Source organism: Centruroides vittatus, unplaced genomic scaffold (genome assembly GCF_030686945.1).
Source record: "Centruroides vittatus isolate TY-2023 unplaced genomic scaffold, ASM3068694v2 contig_1776, whole genome shotgun sequence".
NCBI classification, from domain to species: Eukaryota; Metazoa; Arthropoda; class Arachnida; order Scorpiones; family Buthidae; genus Centruroides; species Centruroides vittatus.
Genome location: NW_027121087.1, coordinates 1,346,763 through 1,370,704, shown reverse-complemented (window position 1 = coordinate 1,370,704; position 23,942 = coordinate 1,346,763). Strand labels below are relative to the sequence as shown.

Below are 23,942 nucleotides of genomic sequence, written 5' to 3'. Positions count from 1 at the left end.
CCATGACCACAGTCATCCATGATGCATTTTTGGTGAAATTAACCTATCTGATGTTGAAAGTTTTCTCCGTTGATGTCGCCCCGGGTTGAATTTTTGTTGATGTCTAATAAAAATTTCCCATTTTCGAAAAAAATAATCGTGGCTATTGTATTGTTCAAAATTATTTTTTTATTTTGCACAAACAATATATATATATTAATAAATGCAAAAAGAAAAACAGGGGATACTATAGATTGCTCCCTATGGAATTTCGGGACTTTGAGTATATATTTGAACTCAGGGGATTGAGACGAGTTCAACAATATCCTACTTTTGGACTGGAGACCAAAAATAAGAAAGTTATCATATTTATGATTTCTTGCTTTTCACAATGCATTCTATGCCATTTTAGAGTTTTCCACTAGGTGGCACTACTTGTAGTTCAGTATACGTTTCCTTTTTTTTTTTTTTTGCTTTTGTTCAAGAAATACCATGAATCAATAACTAGTGACATTAAACACTGGGTGGCCTGATGGTGGCTCCCCTCTGGGAGCAGTCTGTCGGGAGCACAAACAGTCAAATGCCACCTAGTGGAAAACTCTAAAATGGCGTAGAATGCATTGTGAAAGGAAAGACATTGTAAATATCATAACTTTCTTATTTTTGGTCTCCAGTCCAAAAGTAGGGTATTCTAAATTTTTCGTCGGATGGTAAATTTTTTCGGTAAATTAGAAGAGACAGTCGTTTCTAAAAAATCTTTTCAGACAATCACCAATTTCTTTCGTGTTCCAGAACAAACTGTTGACGGCCAGACCTTTCTTTTGAGGCTACTTAGTCGTCCAGTTAAAAAAGTTCCTTAAAAAACAAAAAGAGTTTGTTCTGGAACACGAAAGAAATTGGTGATTGTCTAAAAAGATTTTTTAGAAACGACTGTGTCTTCTAATTTACCGAAGTAGGGTATTGTTGAACTCATCTTGGCCCCGAGTTCAAATATATACTCAAAGTCCCAAAATTCCATAGGGAGCAATCTATAGTACACCCGAAAAAAAATTATATTTTGGAAGTTAGTTTTAATATAAAATTATAATGACTAGTGCCATTTACTTTCAAAAAGTTCTGATGCTAAAACAAGATATCTCGGGTCAACTGGTCAAGGTCAGCACGTGGCGACCAGAGATATGTGGGAAATAACATGGGACAGGTAAATGGATTTTTTTTCAAAGATTCATTTGTCAAAATTGAATTTTGCAACATTTGCATTTCCAACTTCCCAATGAGTGACACACGTGCAAATTTCACACCAGTGCCTGTTCGTAGAAAATGTCGTCATTTTGTATTTTATTTTGACTCGGTTCTCGGTCCCCCGAGTACCTACAAGTCTGGTTTTTTCTTATGCGTGCACGATTTGGGCACTTAATACTCTGTGCCAAATTGCAACTCCTGACATGTACTTCTTCATACCTCTAAGCTTGTAACCCAGCCAGCAGTACAATTTTATAAACAAGACATAGTCTTGTCAAAAACAAATTCAGTTTACATGTATATTTGAATATAAAGTTATTTATTTTCCTTATAAAAAAATAAAAGTTCTAGCAAAACATATTTTAACTATTTACTTATAAAAATTTTAATCTGTTTTATTAATATTACAAATTGCTATGTGTGTACAAAGACAGGAGAGTAACTAAGCAGCACTGCTATAGTATCTAACAGGTGGTACATCCAATTGACTAAACAACATACATATTAAAAGTAATACACCAGTAACATATATAAGCAAACTTTACTGATCCAAAATTTATTAATAAAGAAGAAAAAGTAAATAATTATAATATAAAAAGTTTCAGTCAATGCAAAACAATCTTTGTTTTATATCTTTTTACTTTGTTTTTTTATTTCTTCAAAAGCATAAAAATTATTTTCAGATTTCTGTACATTTTTATAAGAATGAGAATAAGTGAAGAAATGATTATTAAATGATAAAAGAAGAAATCTAAATCCCAATTAATTAAATAGGTCAAAGTCAATGAACTATTCATCGTACCCTTAAGTTTTGTTTAAAAGTGTTCTGGTTTCGCCATGATTTTATTTAAACAATAAAGTTAGTTAATTTTTTTTATTAACTACTTTTATGCTTTATCATTTTGTTTCATTCTTTTGGATAATCTTATTTATATATTAAATACAATATATGCACAAAACTTAATTCAGTTTCAATTTATTAATGCCATTTCTAAACAGAAAATCCCGAAACAATTCATTTTATAAATAGCACTTAGTTTACACTAATTCTCAAGTATTTTATTTGAAAAAGAGTTCAATAATAGAATAAATTTCAAAAGCCAATTAAAATATTAATAAACAACTCAATCAATTTACCTTGCTAATAAAAGTAGGAGAAAGTTTTGCTGTTGCAAAAGTGACATCAAAATATCTTCCAAGTGTTCTCTGTAAAACAAAGAAAATTGCAATTAATATTTAAAAAAAAAGTCACATTTCTGTTTAAATGAAATAGTAATTCAGTTATTTTATTATATAAAAAATTAATTTATCTAACATTAATTTCTAACGATTGAATTAGATAATGAACCAGAAAAAATTTATTTTTAATCTTTTGAATCTTTACAAAATCAACTTTAGAACACGAAAATTCCTTTAGTCAGAGTACTTACTTGTCAGAATAAAACAGAATTTTTTTTGCTAAAAACTAGGTTAATTAAATTATTATTATTTTTTGATTCATATCTTTTTATTTAAAAAGTATAAGAAAAAAAGAAGCTGCAAGAAAACATCAAAGTGTATATCAAAATTATATACATATACTAGCAGATATGTCCACACTGCCTAGGCAAAAAACAACAGCAAGCATTAAAATGAACAGCATATTAAGAGTTTGGTTCTTCTAGCCTTTAACATTGCCATTTTTATCATGAAATGTTACAAAACAGAATGACACAATAAAAATCTACTTTAAAGAAGAAAAGAACAAACAATTGGGTTTCAAGGCAATCAGACAAAAGATTCACACACGACACTCCGGAAAACCCAAAGTATATATTTTGTGCTTAGAATTTGATATTCGAATGGTACAGAACGGCACAATTTCGTAAGACACGTAGACAGGAATTGATGATTTTCAACAGAAAATAGTCATTGATTTCTGCCTGCACGAAATGATAATTCAAGACATCCAAATTTTTTATAATGTTAATTCTAACATACCAATTGCAGATAAATAGGAAATGGTATTCAGCCAACCAATCAAATTTTGTGAAAAATGTACCAAATACTTAAACTTGGCATCCTCAAAAAACAATTGTCTCTAATGAACAACTTTGTCTTCTTTTGCTATACAAGTTCAAATTTGACAGCAACTCATCATAAGAGGCCAGAAAGATTAATTCAAGGAGTCTACTACTTCTAAGCATACTTTCCAGCATTGATTTGTAAAACTTTGATCAGATGATTCAAACTAAAACTGAACTTGCGAATCCAAGAATATGACAAGTGTACGGTAAACATGCAGAAAACTTTACTGGTTCTGAAGAATTGATTAATGCAGTAAATTATTGTTCAGAACTTAATTTAGTCCAGCAGAAATTGGCTAAAAAAACAGTCATCTAACAGCCATTTGTATTGTGTAGTTGTTCTCTTCTACACAATACAAATGATGCATTGTAAACTTCAGGAATTTAAATTATAAAAATAATTTCTCAGATCAGGTCTTGCAGAAGATATTTCCAGCTGAGAAGTCAGTGAAAATGCTATCACAGAGCTTTTGGATTCTCAGAATCTGAAATTTTTTAAAACAAGGATTGAAAAACTTATTTCTAGACAGAAAAAGTGTACTGAAGCCAATGGTAACTATTTTGAGTGATGAAAATTATTTTTAAACTGTAATTTCATTTTCAACAAATACAACAATCCTTTTTGCATCAATCTAATACTACAATAATATAACAACATTGGATTTTAACCAGACTATAATATGGCTAATTAATTATAAATTTTGTATAATTTGAACCAAAGGTAAGTAGTTAAGACGCATCTTGTATTAAATTTAATTATTACTAGAAATAGAAAAAAATTATAATTTAGAATATTCTGGATGAAAAGATAAATCCAGAGCAGAACTCAAATCTGTAACTTCTACTTGCTGTGCTTTGACACTTTAGTTTAGCAATGTTTGTGTTAAAAATGCACCTGTTAATGAGTTCTAAATACATCTATCATAAAGTGGCAGAATTAGCTAAAATTAGGAGAAAAAGATTTTATTGTAACCAACGGGTGGTTCAACTAGTGGAGAAAATGAAAGAACATTATGAAAAAATGCACTCATGGTGAGAAGTTCTGATTTGCATCAGTTGAATATACTTATTTTAACATGAATACAGAATACTGTTTATTACTATTAAGAAATAAAATGCTTCTTTAAAAAAAATATATATATATATATATATTTATATAAACCATTTCATTGCAAATATTTATAAACAGCTGCTCCAATAATGCAGCTTAAATATACTTACTTTATTTATTATACACAGTGATCACTGAATTGTGACCATCTATCTAATACTTTGTAGGACCTGTTTTTGCCTTCTGTTCCAGTAACATCCAAAAGTACCAAGAGAGGACTAACTCAAAAAATTTAAAATATTTGAATAATTAATTAACAAGTAGTATCTTTTATTAATTTGTGTACAACAATTGTATTGTGAATAGTTTGATAAACCATATTTATCATCATAAATATTTTGAAGTTTAAACAAATAAATTATAATTTTTTTGTCTCAGTGGGAGGGGTTTATAACCCTGTAGCTCTCCTCTTGTGTCTGCTACTGCTCAGTATAGCAGCTATCTAACACGGAACTGATTTAACGAGTTGTCTAAAGCATTTAGGAGGCATGGCAAACCGTATCTATGCTACATTTGTTTACTTCTACAAATTGTCAAACCATCTTTAACATCAACATTTCACTGTTCTTTGCATTTTGTTGTAAGGCCACTATTTAACCATTATAATGCCAGTTCTGGTACACTTAAATATTGTGGCTCTGAAACAACTAACCAGTTCAGTCATTTGGGAAATTGAGACATCACCTTATCAAGCTCCAACAATCTGTCCCTTGTCAGTATATACATCCTTCCTTTTATTCATCATGTTCAGAATTTTACTACCTATTGAACCACTCATACATCATCTATGCTACGTAGGTCAGCTTACTGCAGTCTCTCAAGATTCATGTGGTCCATAGGTCTCATTTTTCATAGGAATGGTGACAATTTAGTGATCACGCAGTGAATTAGCACCTCTCTTTTTAAGTTCTGGTTAAATAGACAAATAGTATAATTTACAGAAGCAACAAGCTTTCCTTTCTGTTTTAAAAACGTGATTGTAAGTATCCATATTTGATGCAAGATTTGAATCAAAGACCAAAAAACAAAGGTATACTTTATGATTACAAAAACTACTTAGTTTTTGTAATATACTTTATGAGTTTCATTGCTTTAAATTTTAAAATAAGCTTTTAAAAATTTCACATGAAGTTAACTCTCAACATTTAAAATTATATTGACAATTACCTAATTTCACTTAAATAAAAGTAGTTTGAATAAACAACAAAATACTCTATATAAACTCTATATACCAGGGGTGGCCAACTTTTGTGTACATAAGATCTACTTTTTATCTTAAAAATGTGTGGCGATCGACTTGTTGTCATAGGCATAGTCTAAGCGGGGAGGGGAGGTGTGAAATACATACTATGTTTATACACCGTGTTTCAGTACGAGGTGCACTGCTTACGAGTCGAGTCATAACTGCATGCATACTGTCGCGTTTGGCTACAAATATAATGCATTAAGTCAAGACATTGCCAGCGATCGACCGAAATTGGCTTGATCCTGCTATATATCGACTTGTTGGCCACCCCTGCTATATACCATAAAAATATTTTTTGTGAAGACATTTTCATTGTTGTAAAATTGACATAAATAAGAATAAAAATAATATATTTAAATTGTAATGTAAAGGGAAAAATTCACTTATCAACTACAATAATATATTCTCAGATTTTTTTAATATCAGTCTTTTAACCTTTCATATTTTCAACTATTGACAAAGTAAAAAACAGGAAAAAACTAATTTTCTTAATCATGCTTTAAGCAGGTTAATGACTTACTTTTAACTTAAATAATCTATCATTGTCAAAAATGCAAATAAAAATAACTTTAATTTCATATAAAGCATTTACAAACCAATTTTGGTTTCCCTGATACTTTGATTTAAATAAAAAAAATGTAAATTTTAACATATTTTGAATGATTAACATAAATTTTGAAAATTTATCCTAGTTTTTGTTAATTTTCAATCAAGATCAAACTGTAAAAATAACTATAATAAATCAGAAACTATATAGATTTTCCTGTTGAAGGCTACAGGCATACTAAATATTTAAATAATCCAAGAACTTATAATTTTTTTCAACTGATTAAATATTTATATATACAACAATAATGTGGGTACCGAGGAGGGACGACGAGGGCAGACCTCTGTTTAATTTCGGCAACAAGTCGGAGGGACTTGCCCACAAGTCAGGGATGGCTTATTTGCCAGTATGGATCCCGTAGGGACGGGACTACTTTTTATCCGGTCGAGTGTAGGAGGGAAGATGGAGTTGTGGTAAGGCGATAAGCGAATATTCGAGCAAACAAGACACCATTTAACAGGATAACAACGATTTAATGGAAAACAAAATATACGTTACAAAAATCTGACATAAAAGGGGTGACATATAAAAAGCTATATATCCCTATCACGCGAAGGGAGAGAGAGAGTTCACATACGTGGGTTCCATACCTCTTAGACAATCAGTATTTCCAATATTCTGTCGGTCACAAGGATCGGTAATTCTTTTGAAGGGAAGGATTGGTAACTCTTGAGGCACAACGTAAAATATTCCCTTAGGCACAAAAGACAAAAATGGACGAGATCGCGACTCGATCTAAATCGATGATTGACTCCCCAGAGGGGGAGAGGGAAGGAAGCATCTTATATAGCTTTTTGCTGGGAAAGTTGGTCACGTGCATGTGCTTAGGCCATAGGTGTTCCCGGGATTGGAAACAATACGGCGAATTCGGGCGCTAACTATAAACTTAAGTTGCAAGATGATCTGTACTCAGCGTAAGAACAATGGATAGTTGATAGTTATACGGCCATGACGCATATTTTCTCGCCCAGGACCGTTTTTAGGCAGGATGTTTATAATAGGAAAATTTTCGATTCGATATAGGGAACAATTTTATTATAATTCGTATTATATTCGGATTATATCCGGATATAAAAAAGGGGTAATTATTAATTCGGATATAATTTATTAAAACTTTTGTTCAAGGGGGTTTCCAGATCTCAGAATAATAATATTCTAATACATAACCTGAAAGTATAGCTTTTTATTTGTTATACTATTTTCACTATAATTATTAAGCATAAGTAATTTAGATACATGAAAGGTGATAATAATATAGAATTATTCATTCTACTTGGTGATAATAATTATCAAAACATTTAACGAAATTAATGGTTTATAAAATGAAACAGTTGGCATAAGTCCCACATATTTGGCAAGACTTTAGTAGTATAAAGGAAGTAAAAAAAAAACAATTTTTTTTCCATTAGTATTAATACAATTCAATAATTCATCTATTTTTGATTCAATTAGTTAATTTTTATTTTCCATTAATCAAAAGAAAATAAATGATAAAAATTATAAATTAAAGTTCTTTCGAAAAAGAAGAAAAAAGAATAAGATACATAATTCATTCAGAATTGGCACAAAATACACAAAATTGATTGTGTAATTAAGACAAAGCATATAATGTTTGCTGATTAACAATTATTTTTTACAATAAAAATTCAATTTTTAAAACTAATGAAACTAACCATTATTCAACAAAATATGAGGAATTATTTATTGTGACATTGCCACAATGCCGGGCTGCAATTTTTAATCTATTTTATTTAAAATATATGCTCTTCACCTCAAATTAGTAGTGGCTTGCCCTTCACATCATACTTCTCCTTCAGCAATAGAGTTGTGCCTGTCATCTATCTAACTCCTTTCAGGAAACATTTCTGAATTACGAGGCGTGTTTTTAAAGTAAGTACAGTTTTAATATAATGCCGCTGGAGCGCTGCAGTCAGCACTTAGTGCATGCACGCTGTGTACCTACATCTGTTGGGAAGCCACAAACACCATTACGAAGCCAGTTGACTGTGTTTACTGTTGTTTGTGTATTATTGAAATGCTGCTGCTCATTGAGAATCCTGCCGACTGCAAAGTGCGTGCCGTTATTCGTTTTCTCAGTGCTAAAGGCTCGAAAGCGGCTGAAATTCATCGCCAAATCAGTGAAGTTTATGGTGAAAGTGTTATGAGTGATGGAATGGTACGAAAATGGGTTAGGGCCTTTAGTAATGGCCGCACAAACATTCACGATGAAACGAAGTGGGCGACCTTCAGTCATTATCGACGATTTGATTGAAAAAGTGGACTGTCTACAGTCCACTTTTTCAATCAAATCGTCTGTTCTCTTTCACTCTAGTGAAAGAGAACAGACATCTGGCAGGGCAGTGCCATAACAATCACGACGAAGTCAAAACAACCGTTCTGCAGTGATTGTCTCATCAGGCGGCAACATTCTTTGAGGATGGGATACAAAAGCTGGTCCCACGATACGATAAGTGTCTCAATATTAACGGGAATTATGTAGAAAAGTAGTGTAAAATATGGGCTTTCACATAAATAAAAGTTTTGTTAAAAATGTTTGCTTGTTTTTTTTATATTTCAAAACGGTACTTTAAAAACACGCCTCGTAAAATAACGTGAATTCCAGTTTGCATTGGAAGTTCATATATAGTTAATCGGGGCCTCCTGCCCCTAATCTTTCCATATCTGGTCTTGGCTTTCACCTACTTAACTCCATTCTCGAGATTAAGGAAAGATAGACAGATGGATGACAGTGGGAATTTATGGATCTACAATTTTTTCAAATTGCAACCAAATAATTTATCCAATCATTACATAATTTTAAACAACAAAGTTAGCTTATTAAACATTAGTTTTTCTAAGATTTTTAAAATACATACTTGATTTTGAACAAGATAAATTGAAGACACAAGTAGATAAGTGTTATGTTACAATCATTCAAAATCTAATTGTCTTGCGTGGATAAACGGTTTATTGTTTCTCTCTCTCATGTACAACCATCAAAGATTTCAGAAATTAAATGACACCATAATACTCTCTGCAGAACATTATTTTGTGGATATATTCACACCAAAATAATTATATAATAAAAACTTGAACATCAATTCACTCAAAACTTTGATTCTGTAACATAATGCCTTCATCCACCTGTGTCTTTAATTAAATAAATTTACATAATATATTCTGATTAAACATTTTGAAATGCTTCCTTTTCATCCATATGGATTTTAATTAAGAACTGTTTACAAATATTATAACCACTACATTTTTACTTACATTCATTGAAGAATATTTATTTTTCAAAATCTTAAATCAGATATACACTATTTTAATTTTAACTGGTTTGAGAGCAAAATTATTTTCATTAATTAGATTCTTTTTATTGATTTTCATAATAACTAACTACTTATAAGAGGATATACAGATATAATTGGACTAGTTTTGAGATTATGTAGTTATGTACACTTGTAGTTATGTAAACTGTAATAACAATGTACAATGCAGAGTGAGAAAGATAATCAACTAGCAAAGGTTGAGTAATATACAAGACTTAAATTACTGTTGTGGCAGTACTTAACCAAAGTGTTGCCACTGACTTTGGTTAAGTACTGCCACAACAAGTAATAATTTAAAATAAGTACAGTAGAATCTGCTTAAGAAAGCATCCTTAGGATTGTTGCATCATGCTCCCTTATCCAACATAGTCATCACCAGAGGATTATTAATGGTATTAATTCTCTCCACTTTTTCATGTCTTAGGAACTCTTATGTAACTTATAAAAAACTTGGAAACATTAAAATCATTATCACATAATTTTACTGTATTTTCATATTGGTTTCCTTTCATCAATCAATTTTATTGTTCCATCAAATTCTATTCTTCCCAAAAACACAGTAGGAGGCCTAACTGAAAAGATGGGAATATTGCTCTTAATGAGACATACAGTATTGCTTTAAAGCAAGGTCATGTGACCTCCAAGATCCAATCACTGGTTGTCCCCCTCAAGATGGAAGATATGTGATGTGTGTTCATATATATTTTATGGTGCCTTTTCAATACTTAATTGCTTCTCCTATGTGTTCATTACAATTCTGTATGAAATACTTTGACTATTCATGTATTAAAAACTGATCAATGAAAAGTTTCACCAAATTTCAACCAATACCATAGTGTAGAGAGCACCGTCACCATATGCCCTGGGCAGAGATGAACCATAAGATTAACAGTAGACTCTTATAAATCTTCCTTAGGATAGTGCTCCCCTTATGTGGACTGCTGCTCAAAATAATATTGCCAACACAGCACTCATTTAAATAGACAGGTCTTCTATCTGGTACTCCGTTAGCAGGAGGGAAAATTGGGAACGTGAAAAAGCACTCTCTTAAGCAAACCAGATAAGGATTTGGTGCTCTATAAAGTAGACTCAACTGTAATTCTAAATTTTAAAGCTATTTTTCACTTAAATCTTTAAAAGTAATTAATATTTTAACTTTACTCCAGTTTTAACATTAATTAAAGTTTATCAGCTCTTAAATGACTGCAGCATACAACAAAAACCTCACATCTAGTAAATTAATAATGTAGAATATGTTATATAAAATATATAGTATATTTTAACTATTTTCTAAATAAACTGATAATAAACTGAAATAGAAAAAATACTGAATAAAACCGCTAATGAACAGAGAAATTAATAAATAAGTAAACTGAACACAACATTTTTAAAGCAATTTTTCTACATTCTTACATTTGTTTCTGTAACTTTAATATACAGATGTATCAAATCTGGTGTGATTATATCAGCTAAAAACCTTTTATCAACACAACCAACAGATTACAAAATATACACAGTAATTCCAAATTACAGATCAATAACTGTATTAAAATTTTAACTGTTAATACTTTGTTTTAATAAATTTTAATGTTATAAAAGTAACAAATGTGTAACCATTTGATAAAACTTTATTAACATTATAATACAATTGTTGTTTATCATTTATTTACTTAATAACAGAAATTAGAAAAATGCTGCATGTTTTATTATTGCAAATAAAATTAATTATTATTTCTATAAAAATAATTATTTATTAGAAAGATAATTTAAATTCTAAAGTTTTAAAGAATTTGGAAATTTATCCATGATTAAATATTTTATGTTTTATTTATTTTTATACATTAAATCTGGTAATGCCTTGAAGACAATATATGCCACTCCCACTACAACAAAACAGATAAAATCATGCAAAACAATAGATATTATTTAGAACAAAACATTTTTTACAAATAGCTTTAAATTTTGATAAACCAAGGAGTAGTTTATCTTCAATTTTAGTGGAAGTTTTTTTCACAATGATAGAAAAATGATCTAATTGTTACATTAAGGTGACAATGATGGTGTATAAATACATGATGATGATCTGGTATTAAACAAAAGGGTATGAACATAACTATAGTGAGAAGGAAGTCGGCCGTTTTCTAGACATTTATCTCATCTTCACATCATCGTTGTAATTAGAAAGAATAGTAGTCTTCTTTATTCTTTTGAATTTGAAAAGAGTATTCGTTATTCAAATTATACTGTAATCTGTAATGATGGTCTAGAGATGAGATAAAGATCTAAAAAAACATTTCATCATTAATAAATTTCTGGATTCTTTAAAACTAACATTTAAATAATCTTGTTGATTAAGATGGAGTCATTTGTTATTAAGAAAAGAAATAAATTTAATAATCATAGCATCTATTATACAATTACTAAAACAAGTATCAATAAAGTTTACTATTTCGACAATAAGATTTGATCTGAAACATGGTGTTAAATAATAAAGTAACAATTGACAAAAGTATTGAAAATTGTTATAAATTATACATCTCATCATTTATATCAATTTTTAAATATTTCTGTAAATAATTTTGCAAACTACTTTTTATAAATACTTTTGTCAACTGTTACTTTATTATTTAACATCATGTTTAAAATCAAATCTTACTGCAAAAATAGTAAACTTTATTGATATTTATTTTTCTAATTGTATAACAGACACCGTGATTATATAATGATATAAATCAGTGGTTTCCAAAGTGAGCACTACTGTCCCCTATGGGCAATGAGTAAATCTAAGGGGGCGAAAAGAAGCAAGTGGGCAGCAGGAGGTTGATGGAGGCAGCGTACTGAACACTGACAATAGGTAAAGGTTGGGTTCATTGACAATATTTCCATTTCCCTTTCCTCTGTTAAAATGGATAAGAAGAAACATTTTGTGGGAACGCCGAGAGGTAGGACGGAGTTGTACCTCCTTTTTCGTCGGCGTTCAGGTCGGCAAGACCCACCCCACTGTCAAGGATGGATTTTTCTGATATCCCGACTTGTCGGGATCGGGTAATTATTTGTCAGGTCGAGTGGAGGAAGCGTGTGGGTTCGACGATAAGGTTAAGGCGATATTCGAATAAACGGATCCAGGATGAAAACACATGATGATTTATTTAGACGAACAAACAAAATACAAAAAATCTACCACGTCTTGTCCCTAATCGCGGGAGAGAGAGAGTTCACAATTGTTGGGGGGTTCATACCTCTCGGATATCGATAACAATTGCAGAATGTTCTTTGGCTCGGGCGGCAGCTCTGGAGGTGGGCGGAAGGATCCGGCGTCTTCGGAATGGTCTTCATATCGGACTCTGTTTCGCCGGGACGTTCGTCTTCTTCAGACGTTCAGCCACCCCCGTTCTTAGATATCTCCCCCCTATTTATACTCCCGATCGCGTCCACTAAGATCACCAATCGCGACGGAGGGCGATGATTCGGGCTCCGTGACGCAGAAGTCAAATCTGGAGAGGAGGGAAACGAGTTTGACGGCGGAAGACTGTACATCCTTTGACTTGTGATTGTTATCTTTGATTTTGATTGTTATCTCCCGAGGGGATTTGAAACAAAGAAATTTTAAAATCAGACCAGCTTAATTCGGTCCTCACACATTTTAATGATTTCCAGATGTTGAGAACAATGTACAGAAAGAACACACAGCGTGAGGTTTATAGAAAAGTTTTTCTAACACTATTTCCAAGCCTTTCTCACACAAGGAAAAATGGGTTAGGGGTGTTAGGTATAAGTTTATGGAACCAAGGGGGCAATGGCTTGAAAAAGTTTGGGAATCACTGATATAAATGATACACAGTATCATTTACATCATTGCTACTCCAACATAAAAAAGTCTGGCTGAGTTGTGTAATTTTCCCGGCTATTATAAGATTTTATTTAGAAAATAACTTTTATATTTTTAATTACAATATAATAAAACTGTGTGGTGCAATCTGTTACCAGATTTTGTTATGAAAAACTTTATATTTTTAATTACTATAAAATGGCAAGAAGCTTAATTTTGAGGGTAGGGACAAGTTTTATAAAAAAAACTATAAATGTTAATAATGAGTAAAATTGTCATTAGGTCTGACCTTACCAGAGATACACACTACCCCGTTTATCTCCCCACCCCTTGACCTTTAACCACCAAACTTTAATAGCATCAATGCCCCTCATATACAAGTCATCATGCCAAATTTTGTTACTTAATCTTTATCCCATCCTAAGATATTAAGCAAAATGGAGGCCAACACACAGAATTTTTTTGCCTTTTTTTTTTGGATCCAAGGTTCTCAAAAGATGGAGATTTGCAAAAAACTCAGAGTCAAATCTGATATGATTCCAATACTTTTCCTTGTTATGTATACATAACAGCCAGGAAAGTAAAATTAATACTAATTATTATCTACAATATTAAAAAATATTAATTAATTTATTATTAACATAAATTTTCGATTATTACTAAATATGATTTAAGCTTCCTTCATCAGAACCTCTACAAAAGCATGAAACAATAAAGTTACATCTATAAGTTTGTTTAGAATTATTTAAGATAATCAAGACAGAATAATTGATCCTCAGTTATTTGTTTAATAATTAATAAGAAATCAATGAATACATTAAAAAATAAAATTAGTTTAAAATACTATTTTATTTTATACGAGATTAAATATCAGTGAAGTATTAAAAGATTAAATTTAAAGAAATGAAAATTTTTTATAGTAAAAAAGTATTTCCTTTTATCGTATAATTTAATCATTTAAAATAAAAAATAATCTAAAAGATTTATTTTAGCCAATTACTACATTTTTGAATAGATTCCAATATCATCAAGAATTTATAATCTTCAGCAGATGTCAGTGGTTGACATGTTATTTAGTCTATCATTCATAATAACGAAATCTTAGAGATAAGTTACATTAACCTAAGTTTATTATATCAGATAAAAATTTAATTCAGATCACTTTAATAAATTTTTGAAATTAATTAAAATTCTTGTATTTCATTTGCATTTTAAATTTAAAAAGTTTTATAAAAATAAAACTTCATTTTATTAATGAAGTTATGTAGAAAATATAAAGACATACACCAAATCATATATACTGTACTTCGAGTACTTTGAATAACATTACAATTATTACAAGGTGTTTACAAATACCTTAAGCAAGTCAAGTTTTATTTGACTGATGTTTTTTGCCCTTTTGATGGACCTTCGTCGGGTTACACCTTTACTTCTTTATAGGTGTAACACGATGAAAACTTTTCAGAGAGGCTGAAAATATTAGTCATATAAAACTTGATTTGCTAGAAAAAAATGGTGTTTACATACAAATTCGATCTGACATTCCGGTTCGTCACTTATCTCTATTGACGAGGCATTTACGATAGAAGAAGAGAATAAGAGATTTACTTTAAATTAAAAATAATTTTTTTAAAACATGTATCAATTACAAAAGAAAATATACATTATTATTGTCATTATAGTGTGTAGAATGTAATACATTTTTCATTAATTATACATCATTTTAATTATAATTAGGTAAAAACTTAATATAATTAATATGGCAAATAAAATAAAATGGTACAATATGTTTATGAAAAAAGTGATTATTATTAGTATTTCAAATTTTAAGTAAATGTTCTTATTCTGTAATTCTGTTGGGAATGCCTTGTAATAATTGTAATGGTATTCAAAGTATTTGAGAACTATAATGATTTGTTTGTGTCATTTTTCTTGGTGTAAAAGATATTAAAACGGAAAGACAGTTTAAAATACATATCTGATAAATTTATGTTTAATAAAAAAAGACAAATTCAAAGATTAGAAAAAACAGTTTAAAAAATTAAATGCATCATCATCTCGTATCTATATCAGTTTAATTTAAATAAATTTAGATAATATATTGTATAGTTTTTTACTAAGATAAATTATATTGCATCCTGTTTAAAGTCCTTTTTATCTTAATTACTGTAACATTTCGTTTCCAATTCATTTGGCAATAATTCTTGTTTTTTTCTTCGGGTTTAGTTTAATCAGCATTGCATTTAATTTTAAAATCTTTCATTCTTAAATCTTAAAAAAAACTAATATGACAATTTTCAAATGCCATATTAGTTTTTTTTAATAAGATTTTTCAAACATTTTCAATAAAAATTATTATTAAATATGTAATTGTATTATACAGTTTGATTTAATAACAATTATAAAATTCCTAATTGAAAAATATATATTACTTTAATATTTCACATTAAATAAAATTTAATTTAATTTAGACCATTATTAATAAATCATAAATATAAATTAATTTTGATTATTTAATTCTGTAAAAGTTTTTTTTTTTAATCAAACTTTTCTATTAAAAAAAAAATTGCTTTATCCTTGAACTGCTATGTTCATGCTAAATTAAATAAAAATATTTTTCTGTTAATAGAAATACTTTTGTATATGTAAATATACAGACATTAAAAGAGACTAAAAAGTTCAGTAAGTTCAGATACATTAATCAGCAACCAATTAGCATTAAAGATTACACTTGCATATACAGTATTTTTGCTAACCTGTGGATTTATGCGCTAAATGTTTTTCTTGCTTAAATATAAGAAAGTCAAACGTCAATATGTCAATTTCTAAAATGAACTGTGCTAATTTTATGTAACATATTTTCCCACATTTTAACAGTTAACACACATTTCTTAATATTTTTCGTATTTATCATGTCTCTTCATGCTTCTTTTTTGGCACATCAACAGCTTTAGGTTAACACTGATTAAGCAGTTACTGCTATGAGCCCGGCATTGCTCGGGCAGAAAGTAACTGTAGCAAAGATTATTAGATTATAGCCGATCTTACCTGTTTTCACCGGGTGCAAGAACTATGATAACCTTACTTGAATAAAATGATTAATTTTAAATCCTAAAATCTAAGAAAACTTGTTTGGAACATTATATTTTGAATTTTTCAAATTTGGAATGAATTCAAATATTCATTCAAATTTGTTTATTTTGGATTTATTGTTTTGGGCTACCCGAACAGTGGAAATGATTAAAATATTTATTAATTTTCAAAATGTATACTATATGTGCCACTATTTACTTTCCTTTTTTGTTGACAAACTACTAAAGAATTAACCACGCATTTTGCTTTTCAGCTCTTTTTTAATAGCTTTATAGAGTTTCCATTTTATTTAATAGTAGCATGTTAATGAAAAATGTCCTGTAATATTTCAGTGTAGACCCATGTTTCTCAACCGCCGGTCCGCAACTCTAATCTGACCAGTCCGCGAAATCTTTAAAAATATGTATTTTACCTGTCCTGAGTTATTCCGGAAAATTTTTGTGTTGACCTCATTGACCTGCGTGGGCAACCCCGAAAATTTTCGTGTCTGCATTGGAACGTTTTTGATACTAAATGTCACTATGCGTCATTTTTTTATATTAAAACGAACTTTTGAAATTCTATTTTTTATATTTTTCAATATACAGTATTAATTTTGTCTGTGCAACATATAAAAATAATTTTTAACGACACAGTAAACATGATTATTATTTTTAAAAAATTTTGTTAGGCTTAACATTTACGAAAATTCAACATGGCATCACAGGCAACAGAGAAAGGAAACTGCACATGTGTGTGACTGGTATGACACAGATAAATTGGTGTTTATCAAATTCTAGTAGCAATATCTAGGTTGAAAAAAAATGATTTATATATATAGATAATTTTTTAATTCAATAGAAGCTGCACAAACACATGTTTACTTATAATTCTCAGGTTAATCTATACCTATGTGCACCGCCATAGCCACACTTCCAAAATCTTGACACCAAGCATCTAATCGAAACAATTAGATGCTCGGTGTCGAGATTCCGGAAGTGCGGCGTAAATCACATAAAATTGCATAGCAAGCATAAAATCGAAACAACAAAATTGTTTGAGTGTTAGTTCTGCCTTACGCCTCGCAGTTACCACCTTAAATCCAAGAATTGATGATCTTACTAGCAAAACAGAAAAGCAGCGATCACATTGATTTGTATACTAATGTACTGGTAAATAAATAAGAAATATTTATTGCCCGATGTAGTTTGCAGTATTTTTTACAACAGAAAATTTTTTAAAATTAAAAATGATATTGTTACCGGTCTGCATAAAAGAAGCAGATATTTTCCGGTCCGCAATGAGTTTTGGGTTGAGAAACACTGGCGTAGACGATACTTAAATTAGAAATGCCATGTGTATTATGGAAAAATTATATGTATATACGAATTTTGAGTCTACGCTGCTATATAAAGGACTTTCTTAGTAGATATCAGTAGTTAGATGTAATGAATAGAGTAAGATTTGAAAGAAGTAGTGGAAGAATTAAGTCGAAGGTAATGAATGATCTTTGCATAATTTGTCCACGAAAATGAAAAAATAAATAAATATATTTGTGTGTATAAAAAATAAATAAATATATTCCTTTTTTGTTATTTACACTTTATACTAACTAAAACTAACTATCTCCTCCTTTTCCCTGGGAGAGTTGAATTTCCAAAAATCCCTTCTTAATGTGCATTCTCATGGCATACCCTACTAAAAGCAGTCAAAAATGCAAAAAACCACATCTAAAATAGTACAATAGAAGCCAAGTTCTTCAAGGTAATCCTTAACCCTCTATCTCGTCCCCATGGAGGATTTCCAAAATTATTTTATTAGGGTGCATTCTCATGGCATACCTTACTAAAGCACAGTTAAAAATAAAAAAATTGCATCTAAAATAGTACAGTAGAAGCTGTTTCTTAGGATAAGCCTTAATCCTATCACACTCCTCTGCGGGGGGATTTTGAAAAATTTCTTCTTAGAGTACGTTCTCATGACTTACCATAACTCTGTACCAAATTTCAACTTTCAACTCCTAACCGTTTGTGCTCTGCACACATTAATTATTATTATTATGTTGGGTTTAGTGGGTTATATTCAGTTGACACTGGTGGCTGTGTATTATGCCAGTCCAGAGTCAAGGCATATCAACCAAAACAAAATTAAAATTAAATAAGTGTCAGTATTTAGGAATTTCCTAACAATGTGACACATTCAATATAGTGGCCTTCTGTAGTGTGATGTATGTGTTTCTATTCAATTGTAATGTTTGTAATGTTCCCAGGCTTTTGTGTAGTGTGTGTGGTATCACACCTGTAGAGGAGAGAATGACAGGTACAATAAGGCACTTTATCCATCCTCCACAGATGCCTTATTTCCTGAGCGAGTTCTGTGTACTTGCTGATTTTTTCAGTGCATGCGTTTTGTATATTGTGAGTGTTTGGAATGGATATGTCTATAATGTATGTGATTTTATTGTGTTTGTCAATGAGTGTGATGTCTGGTCTGTTGTGGTAAATTGTTTTATCTGTGATTATGGCTCTGTCCTAGTACATTTTGTGCATGTTGTTTTCCAATACTGTCTGTGGAATGTATTTGTAGTATGGTTCACATAGATGTTGTTGTTGTTATAAAGGATTAGAATTGTCTGTTATGTAAACTGACTTTGCCCTAAGGGTTGAAAAGAAAGGTTGGGAAGAACTTAAGATGGAGAAAGAAAGAGAAAGATTGATTGGAAAGTGGAAATGAAGGAAAAGGGGAAAGGGGCCCCAAGAGCTGCATTGGTATTTATAAGATCAAAATTATACAAAAGTTACAAAAACGAGATGAATACACAGATATTTACAATAATAGATGGGTTACAACATAGAAAACAAAGAACAAAAAATGAAGTAAAAAACAATAAACAAAAATAATAACAGAAAAAAAAAGACATGTTACATTGCAGTGAAAATAACAATAAACCAAAGCAGTGAGGAGGGCATAAAAACTTCACATATAGTCAGAGGTGGATGGGCAACACAATGTCCTGGTCCTGCCCACCGATGGGAAAACTGCAGATCACAGCCAGGGTGCGAACCTTGACAGCCAGAATGATGGATCACCACCTTTGCCACTGCTATCATAGTAGTTGTCCTTGTCATCATTGTTGATATCAGAAGAAGCTGGTAAGTCATTATTGCTCATTTGGTTGGGGGTCAACAAACGTTTGCGTAATTAGATGATCTGCATGAGAGTCCTGGTCTTGGTGATGAATTTGCTGAATGCCCTAAAAAGGGTACTGTCCATGATAGTCCTTTTCATTAGGAAGCCAGTTATAGCCGGAACGGAGGCATGATGCCTCGAACTGGGTGCATTGATTTTCATATTTGGTACACTTGTACAAGAAATGATTTACGTCACCTTCTTGATCGTTGTCGATATCACAATTTTTAGAGTTGGTTTTCCGAAAATGGTAGAGGTAACTGTTAAAGTTCCTATGCTGGGTGAAGCACTGCGTGATACCAAAAGAGGGTTTGAAATGTTTATTATTAATCCTCTCATGAATACAGGGGAAGAATTTATAACAGTGTCTACCTGTAGTTGAACTGTACCACTCTTCCTGCCCAAGCCTATTGGTGATGTCTTTAATATTTTTATTGACGTGCTTCAGTGGAATCCTATTGTAAATAACTCATGTATTTGAATCAGTCACCCTTTTAGCCAACTTGCCAGCCTGTTCATTGCCATCATGGCCCTTGTGGACCAGGATCCAATGAAAAGTATCATGGCGTTTGGTATGAATGGCTTAGTGATTTAGATAAGGTCTAATGCCAGCTTGGTTCATGCATGTCTAATAATTTGTGTTTGTTTGCAAGCTCTTGATGTATTATATTTGCTATTTGATTATGTCTGTGTAAATAAGCTGTCTGTGCCAAGAGCTTGTAACCAGAAGTGATGTGTTGTATAGTTTCTGGCATGATGTGATATTTTCTGTGTGTCATTTGTGAGTATATATCTCTGAGTATGTGTAGTTCTGTAGTTCAAAACCAGTGATATCAAAAAAGATTGGAGAATGAGAATGAGATCTGCCTTGAGCATCAAAGTGATCCCGCTTAGTAGTGAGTCTCCAAGACATAGTCTTGTCCCAAATACGGTTTTGCCATTTTACTTGTTTATAAATATTTTAAAATTTTGTACAGGTATTGCAGTATCATGATAAAGGTTTTTCAGTGTATTTATTTACATATTGAAGAAATTAACAATGGAGAAATTGTAAGTCATGTTAACATCTAAATATCATTTGTTGGGTAACCTTTGTATTGCAAATTTTGGAACATTATATCTTTATAAATATGTTTTAACTTTATACAGGTTTTGTAATATTGTGATAGGAATTCCTCTGAGTATTTATTTACATATTGAAGTAATTAATGATAAGGTAACTGTAAGTCATGATGTTAACTATATATTATTGTTGGGTAATTTTTGTTATATATTATTTTAAAATTTTATAAATTTTGTTTTAGCGCCATACTTTTGTAAACCTGCTGAGGTCTGAAACTCAAAGGAAGGGTGTACAGGTATAATACAAGGTGAAAATAAAGATTGTTTGTTTCTTTGAATAAGTTTTTCTCTCAGTTGCATAAACCAAAACACGAGTGCAATATGTGCTATTAATAAGCTCAGTCCTTGTAGACAAACATTTAACAAAAAAAAAAAACACAGTGATATTCACAAAAATAAGATAAGCGTGGCACTGACACAGTCTGCAACTGAGCCAGAAATATCTCCTCAATGGTCTGAGTCCAAAATTTTAAAATATGAATTAGACAGCCATAAGCTAAGGACTCTTGAAGCATTTGAGATGTTTGCAACAATTCCTAAAGGAAAGTGTATCAATAATAAAGAATCCCTATCCATTTCCTCAGAATGGCAATCAATACTAGATAACTCTGCAAAACAATGCAGCAACCACTAACTAAGATTATATATTTCACATAATTTCTATATTTTTGTGCAATTTTATTTTTATGTATTTTATTTATTTTAAATACTTTTTAATCACTTTGGTTACTTTTGTAATCTTTTATGTAAATGTACAATTATGCAATATCCATTTTGATTATTATTTATTTGTTTATAACATGTATTTATTTAATCAATTGATTTCATTATTTATGTAAATCTATCTATGTAAATGTATGGTTGGGAGATATCTATTTTCAAAGCTTCTGATATCAACAGAACACAAATGTTGACACACATTTGATTTGGTTAATATTAAAACCTGACGCAGGCCCCTAAATGTGGCCAAAAATGTTTATATATTAAAGTATTGCTGCTGGAAAGTGTGGATGGTATAAATTATTGTATTTAAATTGTTTGAAATTTGAAATATTCCATATCGCAAACTTTTCTGATGATGAAAAATTTTGGTTAAACCAAATACCATTTAGTTATATTAAAAATGTTTGAATTGGAACATTCATATCCAAATATGTTCTTATTAGGCTAGAGAAAGACTATCAAAATAGGTTGAAAAAATTTGTAGTGTTTTACATGAAATGGTTTGCTGGATAAGGTGTTACATTAAATAATTGGACTAATCAGAAATCCAGGGGCTGTATTCTGGCCACCGTCTCTGGTCTCTCATCTCTCACAAGCCAGTCGCTGATTGGTTAATCATTTGTTTACGTCTCGAGAGATCATCGCATCTCTTCAAACGCAGTTCTGGACAACTTTTTCTCTCATTTTGCAGAGACAAGCGGATAGTTGTCTTTCGTCTTTTGCCTCGATTTCATTATATCCAAAATGGGTGAGTGGATGCTATTCGCACTGCACAATTGTACATTATCTTGGGAAAGAATATTTTGAGAAAGAAAATGCTTCAGATTTTCTTCCAGTGCCTACTTGGAAATGCCACTGATTCCATTTTTTTAATTATCCTACATCAATTAGTGAACTATTGAATATGATGTTAATCTAACTTAGATAGTTAAGAAGAAATTAGATGGTAATATTTTGAAAAATATCTAAGTATGCACGCTTTTCTAACTTAGGTTATTAAAATTTTTATTTGTTAAGAGAAAAATTGACATTACAGTCAATTTGTCTCTTAACAAATGTAAAAACATTATAAAACAAAAAACATATCTTTGTCTAAATTACATGCTTTATTTGAACACGTGCTTTCTTTGCCACGTGATCTAAAATTATGTACCCTGCATTTTCGAAAATTTTACAATTTCAATTGATTAAAATTCTATGCCATATTGCGTGCGCAGATAACCCAAACATGTATAATCAACCTAGTAGAATCGTGACGTCAACAACAAAGGCGAGATCGTTAAAAGTGACCAGAATTGCCACTGCTTCTGAGAGACAAATTTCCTCTCGTTTTGATGTCATCCGTCCTTGAAAGAAGAGACGAGATAAGTGACCAGAATACGGTCCCAGTTTGTTTTCTCTTCTAAATACTCAGTTTTATGTTTAACTTATTTTATCTGTCCTCATTTTCATTGAATTAGTCACAGCAAAATGATTAATAATATTACTCTTAACTATTGATTATGTTTATCACTAGCAAAATAAGCAAAATACATAGTAATTGGTAACTGGAAGCGCTTTGTACTTCACAGATTGTATCACCAAATTTGTTTTGAATAAACAACCCACTCAATTTTTTTTTTCAAATTTTTGGGAAAAGAAATGCACAGATTATTCAAGTAAATATGGTAATATAGATAAAATATATTATATTTGTCATTTGTGATGATAAATTACAAATAACAACGCCATAGCAGGATGAAAAATTTGCACATAATAATAATTTAGTAACAAAATGATAAACGTTTTTCCAGCAATGAAATTCATATTACATAAAATTAGTTTTCAAAAAAGTGAATTTATATGACACTTGAAATGAAATCATTCAAAAACACAGTGCAAATATATAATAAATAAATTTAATCACTTGTTATGAAAACAGAATAACATCAAGCAATGATTAAATTTTATCATAAAATATGTTATTACTTTTGATTGTTTTAATTTAAAATGATAAATTATAATCAACTGATAAAATTTTAATTGATCAAGTTAAAAATTTCCATCACTAAATACAAATCATAATTTTATTGTTTATTCAATAATATATTTAAACTCATTTGAAGGTAATATTGTTTTTAAAAAATTATTAATACTTACTGGAGGTGGAAGAGAATGATATCTAATGTAAAATCCAGCAGCTACTAGACACATATCTCTTACAACAATCAATGCAGTTAATGGTACTACAAAAAAATTAAATATTGATAAATTAACTTATAAGAAATGTTAATTTTTTAATGCAAGGTTTTATTATTAAGTATCCAATATTTAATTTTTTATTACATTCATCAAAAGGGGAATATAAATAACTATTAGTACTGCTTTTGAAGATTAATAGAAAAAATTCAGGAAAATATACTGAGTATGCATAAAGTCTATATT

General features: G+C 30.3%; 1 protein-coding gene across 1 annotated transcript in view; it reads right to left on the bottom strand.

Moving 5' to 3' along the window:
- CLS (cardiolipin synthase) overlaps window positions 1-23,942 on the bottom strand; it is a 42,206-nt gene that overhangs the window by 10,672 nt on the left and 7,592 nt on the right. The window contains exons 4-5 of the mRNA XM_067263443.1: window positions 23,658-23,743; window positions 2,359-2,427 (exon numbers count right to left, since the gene is read on the bottom strand). Coding sequence (XP_067119544.1) covers window positions 2,359-2,427; window positions 23,658-23,743 — 155 coding nt within the window. The remainder of the gene's footprint in view (window positions 1-2,358; window positions 2,428-23,657; window positions 23,744-23,942) is intronic.